At 39.5% G+C, this 19190-nt stretch overlaps 1 protein-coding gene across 1 annotated transcript; it reads left to right on the forward strand.

The window, feature by feature from the left end:
* Nucleotides 1-268: 268 nt before the first annotated feature.
* Nucleotides 269-18238, forward strand: LOC131692656 (collagen alpha-1(IV) chain-like). The gene is made up of 14 exons (XM_058979819.1): nucleotides 269-371; nucleotides 14117-14166; nucleotides 14448-14875; nucleotides 14933-15307; nucleotides 15552-15623; nucleotides 15682-15870; nucleotides 16102-16221; nucleotides 16370-16456; nucleotides 16515-16782; nucleotides 16838-17035; nucleotides 17096-17296; nucleotides 17359-17481; nucleotides 17832-17918; nucleotides 17974-18238. The coding sequence occupies exons 1-14, from the start codon at nucleotides 367-369 to the stop codon at nucleotides 18096-18098; spliced, it is 2328 nt and encodes a 775-aa protein (XP_058835802.1). The 5' UTR covers nucleotides 269-366; the 3' UTR covers nucleotides 18099-18238.
* The last annotated feature ends 952 nt before the right edge of the window (nucleotides 18239-19190 follow it).

Consider the following 19190-nt stretch of genomic DNA (forward strand, 5'->3'; position numbering starts at 1 on the left):
AAACTGAGTTCTTGAACAGTGAGTGAACTATTGCAAAATAGATAAATTTGAAGAATGAAAGCTTGGGCGAAAAAGAAATGCGAATGAAAAACTAGAGCCCGTCATGTCATTAACCAACGTGTTGGTGTCCGCTTACTATTCTACATTTGATCACACATATGGTATGACAATTTCGTTCGGGTCAGGGTTTTAAGTTAGTTTGAAGAAGATTTTATCTAGAGCATAAATGTTTAGTCTTCGAGAGCATTTCGGGTCGGCTGGATCGTTTCGAGTGAAAGAGTGTGATTTTTTTTTGGGAAATTCTCACATTGATTGATTGGATATGTAACTTAGCAAAAATTAGTGATTTCAAATCTTTCCGTAATAATGAGGTGCGTTATTCAATAATTTGATAAGAGTAATGTTACAAGTGCACAGTGAATCGTATTAAGAAGACCCAACCGAAATCCGTAACTTCCTGACAAAATATATCTTATTTGCAATTAAGACATTTAAAAGCGCCAAATTTTAAAAGCTCATTGCGGAATATGTAGAGAGTGGTGAATAGTTGATTAAATCACACTATCTTTGAAAGCAATCGTCATTGTTCTTTCTAGCTTTAGGGAGTTAATTTAAAAATTGACGTGTTTGCTATGAATACTGATTGGATTAGTAGAATCCAATCTAGTTGCAGCGATCAGAATATGAGAGATGACTTAAAGGATTCGCGATTCAAAATAGGAGGTATTTTTCAGTGCTGAGAGTGGCAACGAACAACTGTGTTCTTTTTTTATAATTCGTTTATTTGACACGGCTCATAGCGGTAGCTTAACGGAGCCGTGGATCTTTTATATGTTTACAAATGTAAAAATAGAAATATAAACAAATATTATCAGAATATTGGATCTCGTGAGCGCAACTTTTTACTGCGAGCAGAGACCTTCTTTCGCGGGGTTTGCTGGCAATCTGCATCTGGGGGGTCATTTAATTCTTTTTTGGTTTTCACGTCCAGGTCGAAGCCGCCTTGGTTTCCGCGTTCAGATGTTTTTCCCTGTTTCTTACACTCATTGTTGACCAGCGTGAATCCGTCACTGTTATTGTTATCCTTGCCAATGTTGCTTACACTTGATTTTGCGGTACTGGATGCTTCAATTGTGGTTGTCATTATGGTCTGTGCAACTGCTGCCACAAATTTGGCCACCGTTTGTGGTTCAGGCATTGGTATTGAAAACTTTGTTTTGGGTTGGTTTGCCGTAGATGAGTTGGCAATCGGTTGAGATGCGTCTTCCTCTGCATCTTCCGCTCAAGATTGTCCATGATGAGCTGTCTGATTACAATACTTGCACGTAGGAGTTTGCCCCTCATGGGTGCATAGCGTAGTTTGCATAATTGTAGTTCCGTGAGTTTTGAGTTTTATTGTCAAGTAGGAGGGTATAGGCCTTTCAACCCGCATCCTCACTACAAAAACGCCGTTAGGAGTACCCGGGAAGAAGTTTCTCCAAGTATCAGGTGTAACGGATTCTACTTCTCCGTATTGCGACATGCATTTTGCAATTGGCTCAGGAGGGGTACAAGGTGATAGGTCATATAACTTTACATCTATATAATCATTCTCAATATATACGGGAATCTTAATTCCAACGTTGTCACTTTCAACCACGTGTTTTAAGTTGTTCTTCAAAACGAAACGCTCGGCTTGTGCTAACGTGTTGAATGATATTAACACTGCACTGCGAAGATGATGATACTGAAGGTACAAGACTTCCGTAAGTCTAAGTTGCATTTCTACCTTCAGAAGGTATTCCACTTCACTAAAACTCGGTCGTTTTAAACAAAATTTAAAGTCAATGACCGCAGCGTTAAGTCGGAGTAGAGCTTTTTCGTCAACTTTACTCATAATCTGATATTTCCTTTGTTCTCGAGACAATGCACACTCAGTGATGTACCAAATCGGGTTTTTATAATTATGGGGAAATAACCCAAGGTTTTTTCCCGGTTAAAACGGTTTTTTCGCGGGAAGATTGGGTTTTTTGCAATTTTGTGATATATTAGTAATTGAACATTAATGTAATTAAATGTAATTAACATTAATGAGATCCCTCTGAGGTGGTCCGTCCTGTCGTTCAGGAGCTCCTGAATGCTCGCTTCAGCAACTCAACGGTTGTGTATACTGACGGATCGAAAGACAATGACGCAGTAGGCGCGGGAATGTTTGGAGAACATCTCCAGCAGTCGACTGGTCTTCCGCCACAGTGCAGCGTGTTCTCAGCCGAGGCGTTTGCAATTAAAACAGCGGTAACTTCGTACTACACTTCCAACGATCTGCTAATAATGACAGACTCAGCCAGTTGTTTATCGGCAATTGAAGCTGGCACGTCCCAGCATCCGTGGATCCAGGAGATTGAAACCATGATACGACATCGTCCAATCAATCTGTGCTGGATTCCAGGACACGCTGGAATTCGCGGGAATGAAGAGGCAGACCGCCTCGCAGGAGAAGCCAGGGGTAATGCCCCTTTGCAAATAGCCATTCCGGGAGCAGACGCCAACAATCAGGCAAAATCAGCTATCCGAAATCACTGGTACCGTCGATGGTCTGCATCCACTGAAGTGAAGCTTCGCGAAATAAAATTCGATACGGTAAAGTGGACTGACCGCGAGAGTTCGGCTGATCAACGAGTGCTCACCCGGTTGCGAATAGGGCATACCCGATTGACGCACGACTTCCTTTTGAAGAGAGAAACCCCACCAGTTTGCGACTGCTGCGGGGTAACCGTAGATGTACGTCATATAATTCTTCAGTGCCGAAAACACGACGATGCTAGAAGGATGCACAACATCGATTCGACCAGCCTGCGAGTGGCTCTAGGCAACGACGGGGACACCGAAGACAAACTGCTAAGCTTCCTCAAGGAAACTAATTTGTACAAACGAATATAAAAATACTGAATTGTAAATTATTATGAGATGTTAATACGAGTATAGAAACCAATTTTCTTCCGACACGAATGCACCCTTAGGTGTAAAGTGTCGTTAATAAACAACAACAACAACAACAATTAATGTATTGTTATCCAAACACTTTTATTTTATTTGTAAGCATTGTTGTCATAAAGTTTTGCATGTATATGAATTCTGAATGGTTTTCCTCGATTGAATCATTGCTATAGCGGTGATCCAACATTTCTTTCCAAATATTGTGGTTGAATAAGTGATAAAACTTTTCAACATGTTTTGGGCTAAGTCGATTGCGTTTCTTACTGTGAATTCACCCAAACGTACTAAACATTTTTTCTACTATTGCTGATGTAGTTGATGCCGAAAGAATTCGGTTTACGATTTGTGAGAGTTCTGATTACGGTTCATACTAATGACGAATGTCAAGGCCACTCGCTTTCTGCATATTACTCACTTTTACTTTTCACCGAACTAAATAGGTATTTTCTAAATTTTGTATGAATACCTACCTCATTTCGCTAAAAGTATAGCAACCCCTAAAATGAGTAACAAGCAGAATAAAAGTAGTTTGGGCATCACATGATTATTCTAATTTTCACTAGTTTGAGTTACAGTTACAGTTACATGATTTGGGAAAAAAACCCGGTTAAAACCCAAAGATAAAAACCCGGGAAGATGGAATTTTTCCCATCGGTACATCACTGTGCACACTAGATCGAGAGGCCTGTTGTTCACTTGGCTCGATTGTACGTCTGACTGCGGCAGAAGTAGAAAGTAGACTGTACAACTGTGTTGTTTAGAAGATAATAGCTGACGATGCAGATTGAACACAAACCTAAGAACGAAAGAAAAGTTATAACAGAGCCGTAGCAATCCTGTTTTGCGTGAGGGGGCAATTTTTTTTAATTAAACTTAACGTATATTTAAAGCAAGGGACTCCTGCGGTAGAACACAAAGGGTTACATCGTCAGCAAACTCTAAGCTTGCTCATATGACCATTTCCACGCTGTTCTAAACTTTCTTCCTTCATCGTCTCGCTCGTTACTAGATAAAAACAAGGAAGACTCACCCCTTGGTCGGCAGCTACTACGTGATTTGGTCTTTAATGTGGATGAAGCGGTTGCGCTATGTCGCGAAACGGATCCAATGTCGCACCCAGGATCCCGAAGCTGGAATATTCTTCAGGTCATGAATAGTAACGTGCTCCCAATTCACCTGGAAATTGTGCGAAAAAACACGACACACTAATACCGTAAGGGAGTATCTTATCAAAAGGCTAAGGCGTTACACTTCTTTGACCAAATCAGCCACAAGAAGCTCAATTTCAGCGAAGGTCTACCGGATATCAGCGATCTTATGGCTTTTAAACCAGTATTTGGGAGGTACAATATATACAATATCGCGAAGGGCAACAGTGACTTAGGCGCGAGGAGAAATGAGCAGGCGAAGAAATCGACGACGATGATACGCAGTAATTTAGATATTGGGCTTTACGCGAACCGGATTGCCGGATTTCATCACCCGTGGTACCACAATTCTCATCCTCAAGGACATACCAATTACCTGTCTAACAAGTCTGCACAAGATCATGAGCACCTTCGTCACTACATACGTAAGGGCCCACTATGAGAAGAATAGCATCCTGACAGAGGAGCAGAGGGATGTAAGAAAAAAACACAAGACTGAAAAAGGCATCCTCGATGCAGTCATTGTTGGAGAAGTAGTGTGTAACCAACGGAACCTTAGTATGGCCTATATCGATTACAAGAATACAAACAACTCCATAGTGCACTCGCTCCTCATCAAGGTATTAAAGATTTATAAAGTTGATCCTGCAGTCTAAGGTTCCTACGGCAGGTGATGGAGAGAGTAACGACAAAACTGCTCAGCTCAGAAGTGGAAAAGACGTGTTACGGTCTAGAATGCTTCGCATCTTGAGGGGGACCTTCCAAAACGATTCTTTTATCCCGCTCAGTAGCACACCTCAATGACTATCACCGCTTGACTATCAGATTAGGTATAGAGAAAGCTCACCGGAAGAGACGTTCCATATTTTCTACGTGGACGATATCAGATCTACTGGGTGTAGTCATAAAACTAACCGAAAGAATTAGTGGCGGCATCGGCAGGGCGTTTGGCCTAGAGAAATGCTGATCTGTTCAGCTACTATCAGGGCGATTGGTCGAGACTGGAGACTGCGAGATTGACGAAGGTGAGATGATCCGGGACACGATTCGCGGCGGATCACATCAGTATATCGGATTCCTGCAGCTCTCCGGGATTCGCCACACCGGCATCAAGCTTAAGCTACGAAATAACGATCTTGAACCAAGCGAACTGTATCTTGAAGTCTTTCCTGAATGCGGGAAATAAAGTCAGAACAATCAATACGTTTGCTGTCCCCGTGTTGACCTACAGTTTCGGCGTCATCAAATAGAGCTGGTCAGTTCAGCTCTGGAAAATCTCGAGAGAAAATTGAGGAAGGCGTTTAGCACCAGCGGGAATGCCGCATCCTCAGTCGACACTGTAAAGATTCACATTGCCACGGGATGAAGGAGGACAAGAAATAGTCGACATCCAGGCAATATGCGTAGCGCCGGTGCTACGGCTGCGAGAATACTTTGTGGAAAATACCAGCCGACATGGAGTATATCAAACAGTTTGTTCTGCGGACCGCAACTATAGCGCAAGCGAACTACAATCTTAAATGCAATTTGCAGACTACGGAGGAGAAGATTTCAGAGTGGAAGTAGATAGCTGTGCACAGTGCCCATTCACACCAGTTGGAATAGCCGTACATCGACAAGACTGCATCTATTTTTTGAACAACTTGTGTTCTCATTCGGCCCTTCGTTATGCAATTTGAGATATTATGACAGATAGTCTAGGCGCGGTGTTTCATGAAGCGCGGCCATTTGCGGTGATGAAATTGCGGGTCAATGCTAATTAACACAGTATAAACTATACAAATAGATCTCTTGCTTTTTATTTGATTAATCTTTTATTTCTTTCGGCGCAGAACGCATGAGGGGGCAAAGCCCCCCTTGCCCCTTAGGTTGCTACGGCTCTGAGTTATAAATTGACATCTTGCAATGCGATACTGAAAGCTTTTTCGGGTGGTGTAAATCTTCGTTTTAGTAGTCCAGAGCATAAACCCGTTCACACCGAACACCACGTAGCACTTATGCAACATTGTAGAACAGCGTATTCAGTAGTATTCCCATATTACTTCCTGGCCCGACGACAACTACCCCGGCATCCGGATACATTTTGGTGGACCGCATTTTTACCTGAAAATATAACTGGGAGTATGAAGGTTGGAAGAAAATTTTCCGTTTTCGTAAAGCAAGAACGTCAACTGTAAATTCTTTGAAATAACTTACCTCATTCAATAATGACCTCATGAAAACCGGGATTTTTAAAAATCCTGGAAAAAAGTCTTAACTTATCAACTTTTTCAAATGTAAGTTTTTAAGCTGATTCGTTCGATCTTCGGGAATATTTCGTTTCTATAATGCACACGGATTTTGTTGGTTAAAAAATAGTAAACCATCGACCAATTTTTCAAATTTCTTTCAACAATATATTTTCGTTATTTTCAGTCGAATTCTTTAGTCTTGATTTTGACAGTTGAATCCACTAAATCATACTATTAAAAAAAATGCTGATATTATTAGTCTACCTTATTCTGACAAACCAAGCACGTTTGATGAATCATTGGCTTTTGAACAGAATTTTTGGTCATGCTTAACGATTTATCTTTCAATATAGGGACCCTTTTTCAAAATTCGTGTAAGGTTTAGAGCGCTTATATCCTCTGCTGTACTGCAAGGATTTTACCCAATTTTTCGCCATTTTGTCGAAAATATGTCCAGCAAATCTTGTATTGAATTTAAGAGTATGTATGACAAGCATTAATACCGTAAAATTGTTTTGAAAAATCTTTCGAAAACTACTCAGAAATGGTGAAAATTTTCAGCTCATCTCAGTCGGAGTCGTCAATATGGTGCTTAAACCAAACACTTAAATGATGAAAAGTTTTGAATGTAGCTCTGCTACAGATTTGATCCAATATCATTCGTGTTGAGCTGTTTAGAGCGTGCGCGAATCATCTCCTCAAAGAGCTACACAATACCGAGAAGAAAATATTTGTAAGGTTTACACGGTTGATGGATGGATCAGTTTGTGGCGTTACCTGCTATCCAATTATTGTCATTTCTGGTGGCTAGAAAGTAACATACACAACGATAACCCGGAATTTAAAACTCCCGATCGATGTCAGTTCGAAAACGGTTTTCGCTAATTTCATGCACCGAGCCGAAAATCTCAAACAGAGAGAATTGTGATTTTGGTCGGTTTCTATTAGTCAACCTTGTTGGATGGTCAAAAATGGACTACATTTCAACATCGGGAGAGAAGGTAATTATTGGAATTGGAATATTGGCTCCGTGGACTGTAATAAATAGTTTGTACAGCTCCGTTCTAGCAACGGAGGCCAATTGAAACAAAAATTTCTCACTCAGAGAAATTTTCTTTGGAAAACAAATTAGGCCCCATCAGTGCTATCAAACTATCAAGAATTAAATTTGAACATATTTTTCTTCAACAACTTATTTTATTCACTTTTTACGAGTTATTTAATGTTATATTATTTTTTTATAAATTTTAATAATCTTACTAATTTTGTTCAGTCAATCATGTTATTCATTTCATCTAGAACATTAATTAGACACAATTTAACTTATTCTAGTAATTCTATTACTTTTTAATATCGCTGAATTTTCGTTTTGATCATTTTATTGTTTGTTGAAAAAAAAATGAAAAAATTATAAAATGTATAGAAAAAAAAACATTTTTTTTCAGTTTATCACATTTTTCATTTTCTTTATTTTATTAATTCTATTTATTTTATTGATTTTATTAACCCTCTGCTTACCCTGTTATTCGTTTTCAAACAGCTATAATTTTGGGGTTAGACAAGATTTCCTCACAAAAAAAGTAAAACTAATCACCGTTTATTTGAGCGCTAATAGTTACAAGAAATATCCGTAGAACTGAAGTTATTGCAATTGTTCTGATTAGAGATGGGCGAATGAATCGCGAATCGATCAAAAGAATCGACTTTTAAAAAGATTGAATGAACCGCGATCCTTTTTTAAAAAACTGCGATGCACTGAAAAAGTTACTAATTATTATGAGCCCAATGAGATTCAACAAGAACTGAATGAGTGGATTTAAGAGGTTGGCATGATTATGAATCTGTAGAGCGAATGAAATGAAAAGAATGACAAACATTGAACACTGTTTGTCTACACGGAATAAAACATCAAAACAGTTGTTAAATCCAACATAATTGTAAAGTGTGTGCTTCAATCAACCGAAGGTGAAGCAAAGTCCTCTCATGGTTTCCAAATTGGCACAGCTACTGCTAGATGGAGCATTTTAAAAGATTTTGACAACATCGCATCTAAATGTAAAGTCTCGTCAAATCAAAAGGTTGCAGTTAAATTCGAGATTGTCAAATAATAGCAGAAGATCTTCTCACACTCACATGTGATCCAACTATTTCATGGAAGGAAAGAAAATTAGTTTACCCTACTCTTTTCGAAATTATGCTAAAAGGCCAATTCATACTTTCAACGTCTACATTTTCTCTAATAGTATTCGAGAAAAATAAAATGAACTGAGTCCATTATTGGAAATAGAGCTATGATAGTACTGATACTTCAAATATGTGTAACATGAAAGCGTTTCTTAAAACCCTGCAGTCTTTTCTTAACAATTATTTTTAAAAGTGCGTGTCACTGAATCGATCAAAAGTGCCGAATCATTATAGTGAGTGAATCAGATACGGTTCACTCACCAAACTGAATCGGTTTGCCCATCTCTAGTTCTGATTGGATTCCACTGGAGCAGTGCTACCAGAGATATTTTCAGTTATCAGTGAAAAATTACATTTTGATACATCTTCGTTATCTTCAAATATTTTTAAAAACTGATGAATCTTATCAATTTAGGCTGACTTCGGCTACCTTTTCTGCGCAAACGAACTATTGAAAACTTGTAGGAGATGTGTATTAAGGATTGGTATGTAAAAATTGTGCAACTTCTAACACTGCTAGAGTAGTATCTATTTTGATCAAAACAGTTTTTTCGTGTTTATTTACTCTAACACTTCTAAGAAAAACGGGTTTGGAACCCTATTTGTTCAAATAAATATTAAGTAGAAAAAGGTTAATTTTATCCATACTAGTCATATTATTTATCTTATTAATTTAATTAATAATTTTGTTTCATTTTATTCATATTATTTATTCATTTATTTTAATGATTTTATTAAATTGTTAATTATCGGCAGTTCGTATATTTTATTCAGTTTCTTCATTTTATTAATTCGGTTTAGCCAGTTCTTTTCATTATTGGATGACAGTTTGTTAAGTTGAAACAATTTAATTAACTCTCTTAATTTCATAACTTTTTTAATATTGTCTAATTTTCATCTGAGTTAATTTTATTATTTTGATTTATACTAATCATTCTATCCATTTTAAGAATAACTTGTCTTTATTTTTTTGCTTCATAATTATTTTAAATTTTTACAACAAGTAATATTTTTCTTTAATTTATTTAGTTTATTCGAAGTGTTATTCGTTCAGGACTCGAAACTGTGCTTATCTCATATCTTGTTGCTTGCCAACTTCGCGTGTGTTCGGCAAGCTAATGAATAATACAACAGTGATATGTGCAGAAAATGTCTCAACACACTGATCAGTGGATTAAATCGGTTTTTTGTGTTAATATCGCTTTTAGGCACATAGTGTTTTTAAATAAGTCATGCTTCGCGTAATGCAAATTCATTGCAAACTCGAATAGGAAATGACCCTATTTATTTCTACCTGGTTAGCTGGTACATATACTTACTTCGTAGTCCTTCGAAAAAACAATTAGCCCGCGATATAGTTTGCCTTCTTCAAATTATTTATCACCGCAGGAAGTTTATTAGGGCGATTTTGTGATATTTCTGTTACGACCGAAAATCGTCCCGTTCCGTTATTGTTACACACCCAAACAGTGCTGCTATACTGCTCTGCTGGCCGAGTAACGGTAATTTACGCGCGCACGCAATAGAAGGGAAAAATCCCAAAACCTCGAAGAGGTTGAGAACGCACGATAACATTGAAAGCGAATTAGCAAGCATTTCACTATCCTTTGTTGCATTATATGGACTTCCCAGACGTCTTATCGGTTCGAGAGTCACCGGACGAATGACAACTTTCTTCTGTGAAACCCCTTACCCAGTAGCAAGCCGACCTGGAAATCACAGTATACACGGTCTGTTGCTCTGTGAGCTTGTTTGGGAGTATCTGTCGTGGAAGAGATATTAGTGGAATTATGGTTAAAACCGGCACCTTAAGCATAACCCTCTTTCTGAACTACCACAAAACCAATAAAATTATGGTTTCTGTGCAGAATTCTTCCTTAGAAAAAAAATCCTAACAAGGCTAGCTTTCTCAACGCCACAAAAATTTTATTTAATTAAAAATTATCAGTTGAAAAACATGGAAATCGAAGTGGCTTCTTCCAGGCATTGCGGGTAAAACCGATACCCTATGGGGGTAAGATCGACGTCCCCTTTAGATTCTTTTCTCCTCACATTTTTTAATTAAGAAGGTCATATTGGCGTGTATAATAAAGTGTAAGTATGTATACATAAGTATGTGTGTGTGTGATGCGAATGTATGCTTTTTGTAGCTTCATCGTGTAGTAAGAGGAAGAGAGTACAAAAGCGTGTTATAAACAAGAGTATTTTATGCATTAGGATTATTTGTTTGTATGGAAATTCCCAAGTAATTGTTCCGCACATCATTGCAATATTCACTGCATATTAGCTACGATAGAATCTGATTCACAAAAATTCAGCGTTTAGCTATTACCTCAACCATATAGGGTGTCTGTTTTGCACTATCCAAAATAGCAATAAAGGAATATTTAACATCTGATACTCATCTTCATTGCACCCAGTTGATCATCTGACAGGCTAATAATAATGAGTACTAAAAATAGTGATTTGAAAAGCTTTTGTTTGGATGAAACCTTAAAATCTACCAGCAAAATCTAACATCTAGACGAATATGACCGCTGTTTTCGTGTAGCGGAGACCGGGGCTGGTTGGCGAAGTTTTGCATTCGGAATTTCTCATTCTGGTTAGTCTTTTTGAAAACCGGTTTGCGCTGTCATGAAGACACAACCCTTGAGCACATATGTAATTTTTTTCATTCATGAAAAAAATCAGGGAAAAACTTATTAACAAACAAATGCGGAAAGAAAAATCGGCCAATCAACCCCAGAGCTGGGGTAGGTTGGCCCAGTTTGGTAAAATAAGTTAAACACGTCACATGTATCAGCGGAAAACTTTTAATTCAAAAAAAGGAAAGGAAAATAAAATCCACTCTTCACTTTTTAGTCTTTTTAACATTTTTGGACTTACCTTTAACAGCTTTAGTGAAATTTTTACAAGCTCTCGCTGATTTTTTCCTCCGCCAGCGTACGCTTACGTTTGATTTCATTTTTCTGCTCCTCCAATACTGCTTTTATTGGAGAATCGGTCAAAATTTGAGATGATCGGCGTTTACTAACTTGCCACTTCTTTGAATCAGATCGTGCCTCGCCTTGGGAAGAGGTCTGACGTCTTCAGAGAGGCTTACATCTGCAGCAGGTTCTATGCTAATGAACGAGTTTTGTTCGGGGTTGGTTCGATCTGTGACAAATCCTGCCAGAATCTCCCCAGGAGGAATTTCAGGATTGAAACGGCACACGCCGGAGGCTCTGAAACCTGCTTGGCACTTAATTCATAAAATATCGGAATCAACTTTTTTATAAACAATTTCCGGTTTTTAATGATTCTAATCTCTTGTTTCTATTTGGTAATAATTTTAAATTATTTTTATTACTTATTTCTCGTGTATGTTTTTCTTTATAATCATCAATATTACAATAATATCAAATTTTGCCTTGGAAAAGGTTGGCATTTCACAAATATCAAAGTGCATATTACTCTACACTAAATTTACAACTCGGCCAACCAGTCCCGCACAGAACTCGGTCAACCTACCCCAAGGTATATTTTCGAGTACAATCACGATTTACACAAACAAATATAAAGTTACACTGGTAACCGTTATAACATTTTATATCGTGGACGGTGAAAAATCAACAAGTCCACGAAATAAATATGTTGCGGTGACCTTAAAATGTTATACCATTTTGTTGGGTTTTGAATACCCTTTCCCGCAGTACAAAATTATTGGAAATCGGATGTAAAATGATTCGCGTTACACATATTATTTTTCAGAAACAGAAATTTACTCACCAGTGCCGAAAAAAGAACAAACGTGCTCCTGTACAAACGACACCACCAAATCACCTGAAATTACGTCGGTACATTGGTGATCTAATACCCCAGCAAAATCACTATAGATGTCGCTACTGCGCATGATAGCCTTTTCAAAAAAGGCACTCGGCCAACCTGCCCTTTCGGCCAACCAGCCCCGGTCACCCCTATTTTCTTTATTTTTATGACATTTAACGTACTAATGTAAGTCTTCAAATGCTCTACATAACCGTACTAAAAATAAACTGTCATTATGAAATGAATAAAAATTTAAGGGTGTCGGTTTACACGTAATTCCTTTAAAACGTTGGACGACGACCAATTGGCTTTTATAACAGGATCTGTGTTGAACGATTTTGGAACAACTTTTTAGTTTCTCAGTGCCCAAATTTCACAAATTTTAATGCTTTCCGCAAAACTCTGACTTGCTTCACACCGAGAGTGTTGCCGGATGGTTGAAAAACGTTTAAGCATTCTGACCATATTGCAAACACGTGCGGTTCCTAGTTCCGACCCTTTTAAGTTAGAACCGGTACGGCGGTACTGAAGCCCTCAATACCAATAAAGTATCGGTATTCGAATGTTTTTCAAAAAAAAAATGAGGAGAGTGTCAAAATGAAATTGAACGCTCAAATCGAAGATTTTATTTTCAAATGATCTACTTTGATAAAAAGTTTGTTTATCATTTTTATTGCTTCAGAATAACATCTCTCATTTTAGCAGAAGATTTTTTTTTGTAAGAACACCTTGTTTTCTTTCGAGATCGGGAGCACTTAAAAACAAATACAGCTAACCCTGTGTTAAGTGCTAATTACTTCCAAGCCACGCCTCTGTTTTCAGCTTCAACAACTGGTAGATGCGAGAAACCCTATTATTAACAATCATTGACGGATTCAAGGGTCCGCCCACCCTCCCGAAAAATTCAATTTTTAGGGAAATTTTAAATTGTTTAAAATTTAAATAAGTTTCATATTCATGTTTTTGCATTGCCGCTAGCATCTGTCAGAAGGAAAATGCTAAAAAGTATAACCATGTACTACACGAATAACCATTCCATAAATAACATACCACAAAAATTCAGCCAAGCAAACGTAAGAAAACTTAGCTCGCGCGACGACATTATCTCATCACGAGCTTGAAAATGTCTCAGGAAATGTACTCTACTTATATAGGAATGTCAGAGCTAAATACAAAAAAAACAATAATTCAAAATTGACTAGGAAATCGTTGGTCTGGCAAGCAATCTGCAGTTGAGGCAAATTAAGTTAGATTTATGCCACAAACGGGATAATGAACCAGGAAATTTACTGCAAAGAGCGCCTTCAAAAATGTCGGCTACCTCTTTTTAGACAACGCAGTGATTTTATATAAGCCATTAAGATCTATTTTGGGCCAAAACACGGCAATTCGTCAAAATAACGAAAATTACGAAGCAGCAGCTAATTATTTTATTTTTGCCAAAAATCAAAAGAAAGTGCAACGATAGCAGAAGATAGCATTCCCCCGAAATTCCGGGGCTCCTACCCCTGCTATAGTTTTATCTACCGGAATCTTTTCTTACGAGTATTTTTGAACGATAAGCGCAAATATATTGAAAATTTATTGTGAAATGGCTGAATTATAAGCGTTCAAAACCTTAACACTTTTCGTTACTCATCATTTTTTGTTGAATTTGCAAGGCGAACAGCCATATCGAAAAACAAAATCGTAGTTCTACGTTAAAAGTTTAAGTTACATGGTGACCTTAATCAGCAAGAGCCTTAGTAACATTTTCTATTGATTTTTCAGATGCAAACTGCTTTTGACACTACTGCTACAATTATGTTTTGCTTTAGCGCGTGAGTAGCTGTTACGCGTGATGTAGGATCAGCTCGTGAAAACCAAGTTGCAACATACACTTCGCATGATCATTCCGGAAGAACCTTTACTTGACGAGCATAATTGTTAAAAGTTAACGAAAGACAAAAGCTTGTTTAGTGATCCGACGTCTGTATAGTCAGTCGTGATCCATTCGTAGTTTCTCGTCAAAGTGTATTTGCCATTTGGATTTTACGGCCTTATCCTAATGTACGCGAAATATGCTGAAGGAACTTTCACTCCATCACTCCAATCATTCCAGAGGACATTTTCGGTTTCGGCGATGACGAGGAAGGACCATGCGGTCGCTGGAAACCGGGTGATGTGGACTTGCGTTCATTCGACCTGATTCGAGAATTCCAACTGGATCGATTCGAAAACAACGGCAGGCATGTGTTCAGTATCGAAGGGACAAACAGTTTACAGACGGCGTACCGGCTGGAAAGTGAAGCCAACTTGACGATGCGATCTTTGGATGCATTTCCTCGTGGTCTTCCGCATCAGTTCTCGCTGGAATGCACCTACCGAACGGAGGCAGAGCCTGTTTCTGCCTGGCACATGTTCGAGGTCACGAATGAACACCACGAAAGTCAGTTGGCCGTGACGATGAATCCGGGTAGACAGACGCTGGAGATTGGTGTTCCGAGTATGGAAGGGGAGCTGCAGGTGGTGGAGTATCATCATTCGACGGTTAGTGTGACAGAATTATGGGAATATTCTGACTACATGGGTGTCCCTCTTTTTCAGCTATTCGATCAACGCTGGCACAAAATCATGCTGGGGGTTACGAACGATTTCCTCAATCTGTGGGTCGATTGTAAACCAGTCAAAGATGTTGACGGAAATCTGAATGCTCCGTTGGAACCCAGAGGACGTTTCGATACCGACAATGGGTTCGTTTCGATTTCAAGGTACGCCGAGACTTCGGTTATGGAACCGGAATCACCAATAGTGGACCTTCAGTGGATGGTAATGAATTGCGATCCGACACGTCCTGCTCGCGGAACATGCGAAGAGCTGCCGCTATATGATGTGGCCAACGTTGCCACTAGATTGCCGTATGGCCCGGAACCGAAGGCTGACTGTGCGACCGTGTGTCCACCGGGGTACAATGGAACTGATGTAAGTTAGAATGTGGGAAATTTTAAACAAATTGAGCATTGCAAGATGACGTCATATGAGTAAAAATGCTCTAAAAATGACAGTGCAGCGAGCTTGTTTACATAGTGTTAGAATTCGAACCAAGTTTCTTGTACTGGGTGAATCAATTTTTTTAAGTCCACGTAAACAAGCTCTCTGAACTGTCAGAAAAGTGAGGTTACACATTTTCATGCAATGTTCTATTTGAAATGTGAATATGTTACAGGGTGCACCTGGCATACCGGGAGTTCCTGGTGAAAGGGGCGCCAAAGGAGAACCGGGATTAAATGGAAGACGAGTGAGTGAAGGTTTAATCATTATGGAATCGTGAAATCTAAGGAAAATATATGTTTTAGGGCGCTCCTGGTCCCCGCGGTTTGGAAGGTCCACCTGGAATTTCAATCAAAGGGGATACTGGAGCAGTAGGACAGAAGGGAGAACCAGGAGTTGCAGCTATTGCTGGTGCTGCTGTCGTGGGCCCTCGCGGACTTCCAGGACCACAAGGTCCGCAAGGTCCGCCAGGATTTGGTGTTAAGGGTGAGAAGGTATAAGGTTTTCTTTAACATGTTTCTATACGACCGGAATGCACATAAACGTCTGAAAATATAAATGTCCAAATTATTTTCAAAACATTTTTGGTCTAGCAAATCGGCCGTTACTTTAGGACGGTTAACGTTTGCGAATTAATTTTTAGACAAAATGGTCCGGTGTAGTTTTATTTCGAAGTGTCAAAAATCAGCGAACAAAGTTATGCAAAAAAATGTTATTCATTCAAGGGCGATCGAGGAATCGATGGATTACCCGGACTGAAGGGTGAATCTATACGAGGAGAAATCGGTCCGCGAGGACCTCCAGGTCAAGTAGGAGCTCCAGGAATTGGACTGACAGGCGAAAAGGTATCCTACATATAAGAAATAAATGTTTCTAAATTGCCCAATATTGGGCGGCGTCCTACAAATCGTGCGACAGACGTCCGTTATTTCACCCGTTGGACGATTTTGAGACAACTTGTAAATAATCTATATTTTAAACAAACAATTCTAGGGTGAACGTGGTTTGACCGGCTTCCCAGGAAGGGATGGACTTTCGTTACCAGGAATTCCAGGGACCAAAGGAGAAAAGGGGGAACCGGTATGGTTTTCAATTATTCAAGCATTACCCCGCTATTTATGTAGTAATTCTACTGTAGGGTACAATCGCGCAAACCTTGGCAGCACGTGGAGAAAAGGGAGAAAAAGGTGAAACAGGACCTCGCGGACCAACAGGAATACAAGGGCTTCCAGGTGCTCCCGGACCTGTCGGGTATCCCGGACCACCGGGACCCGTTTCAGCTGAAGGCGTCTATGCTACCGGAAACGTGGGAGTGTCAATTCCTGGTCCACGAGGATTGCCTGGTTCTCCGGGAGCTCCAGGACCACCTGGACCTCCAGGCCCACCGTCAGAGGTTCCCTCCTCAGGTACTACAGAATTGAGTCTTAAAATACGATTGTAATTTACCAATAAAATTGACAGGAACTGGGCGATACTTTGAAAACTTCATGTCCTACGGCCATCGTGGACCAGTCGGTTATACTGGACTACCGGGTGTGCGTGGAGCAGGTGGTGATCGAGGACCTGAAGGAGCAATTGGTTTGCCAGGTCCGCCCGGGCAAGATGGCGCTCCTGGCCTGCAAGGTATACCGGGTGTGACGGGACAACCTGGATCTCCTGGTAAGCCAATAAAGTTAATAGCCAATGTTATTAAGCTGTAAATCTTCAACAATTTCAAAGGATTACCTGGATTACCGGGAAGAAGTTACACCGAGGCTGAAGTACGAGATATATGTGCAGCAGTACTGAGAGATCACCTAGCGGAGCTAACTGAAGGATTGATAGGACCGCCTGGTCCTCCTGGTGAATCAAGAGCCGGGAAACCTGGTCAGCCTGGAAAACCGGGACCAAAAGGTGATCGAGGATATCAGGGTCCACCGGGTAATTTTTGGTATTACTTAATTTTTTGGAAATTACCAATATGTTTTATTTGATTCATACAGGTGATAGAGGATACCCAGGAGAACCCGGAAATCCTGGCCTGCCTGGAACTCCCGGTGAGCGTGGTGAACCCGGTATTGAAGGTAGACCGGGTTATGATGGTATTGGAAGGGATGGCGCTCCAGGTATGATGGTTGATGGATTTGACTGAACTATTTGATTATAATAAATAATTCGTAGTCCTGTAAAGAATTACCAATTACACTGAATTAGCGCTATTATTTGAAGACGGTAGACGTTGGATGTATTAGAAACAGTATACCGTGCGAATTTGTCAATACCTACTAAGATTGTTTGAAAAGAGGTAGGATTGATCCGTTTCAATGTGGGCACATTTCCATATCCATTCGTCATCAGATGGCGCTTTGGGTGTTACGGGTAGTTCTTTAAAAAGTCAACACAATCGAGTTTCACGGTATACATTTCCTTCAAAATTACACTGAACTATTTTCATTACTTCTTTACATCCACGAAGGTCCCTCAGGCCCGCCGGGTCCTCCCGGCCTGGAAGTTCAAGGTCCACCTGGACGTCAAGGTGAAAGGGGAGAATCTGGAAAATCTGGTAAGTATTAAAGGACGTAATTTCGCCTTCAGCCCACTCACACCAATCTTTTTAGGTGTTCCAGGCCTTCGAGGTCCACCGGGTGTTCCCGGTGTATGCCCGAACGATTGTTATATGGCTGCAGCAGCTGCTGCTCAAAGCTTCCGAGCTAATCAACAAACCAAAGGACCATCTTACTAAACTAAGCTTTGGAACATTCATCAAATACATGCAAACATTCTATGATTAATTTCAAATAAAATCGTGACGTAAATTGCTACGGTTAGAAGCAGGATGTGTACCGTAAAGAATAAATTACGCAGACCTATAATAAAAAGGATCGAAACTAAATATAACACTATGCGTAATTTACTACCAGTAATCTGAAAACACTACCGCCTTCAATTTTATTTGCGTAGGGGAAAGTAGGTAAAGTAGGATACCCTAAGGTTAAATACATTTTCTCTAGTATTGCATTGTTACCGAAAAAGGATTTGAGTTCGAGGATTTCCTTCGATCAACGATGTTCGCGTTTTTCTTCACTATTCTCTAATGCCTAAAGTTTAAATAAGCAATCGTATAATGAATTTGTTTTGTGTGTCTAATACTATGTTCACACTACAGAGTTAAAACATGTTATAATAATTAGCAACAAGAAAAATGTCATCAAGGCAGCGTTAAAACATTTTTTACCGCGTAGTGTGAACGTTAGACTGCCCAGAAAAAATAATGAATTTTTGAAAACTCAATCGGCCCACCCCTGAGTCGATTCCTAGTCCCACCAGGAGTACTTGCACCAAATTTGAAGCAAATCGGACAAGTCTTACTACCGGACTAACGTGCCTGAAGTTTGTATGGAATTTTTCAACAATTTACATGGAGAAAACCCACCAGCTCGCATTTTCGCCGCTAGGTGGCACTGTATGCATCGTAATATCACAGTAGGTGAAAATAAGAAAGATAAGTTAATTGTCTACAACTTTGTCGAAGACTGCTAAAAAAAAAGAAGTTATTAAACTTTTAACGAAGTGATGTCTAAGTCAGTCAGGCAAATTTATAACACCGCTTATTACGAAAATTGTATTCTATTATAATTGTGTTATTGCATTCCGATCGGGACGCTCGACTTGTAGTTTTTGCGTTCAAGACGTCAAGTGTCAAGACTTGTCAAGTTGGCTTGACGTCGGAATCAGGTATCTGCTACCCCGATCAGAACGACATAACAGAAAGCTATCAAATTTATATCTCATGTTGATATTTATTACTCACTGTGTTATTTTTCTGATATCCCTA

This window comes from Topomyia yanbarensis, chromosome 3, assembly GCF_030247195.1.
Source record: "Topomyia yanbarensis strain Yona2022 chromosome 3, ASM3024719v1, whole genome shotgun sequence".
NCBI lineage: Eukaryota > Metazoa > Arthropoda > Insecta > Diptera > Culicidae > Topomyia > Topomyia yanbarensis.

Bases quoted from the DNA above. Each gene is read 5' to 3' on its own strand.
- LOC131692656 (XM_058979819.1), top strand. The intron at 15,624-15,681 runs GTGAGTGAAGGT...TATATGTTTTAG, and splicing joins CGGGATTAAATGGAAGACGA to GGCGCTCCTGGTCCCCGCGG. The intron at 17,919-17,973 runs GTAAGTATTAAA...CAATCTTTTTAG, and splicing joins GGGAGAATCTGGAAAATCTG to GTGTTCCAGGCCTTCGAGGT.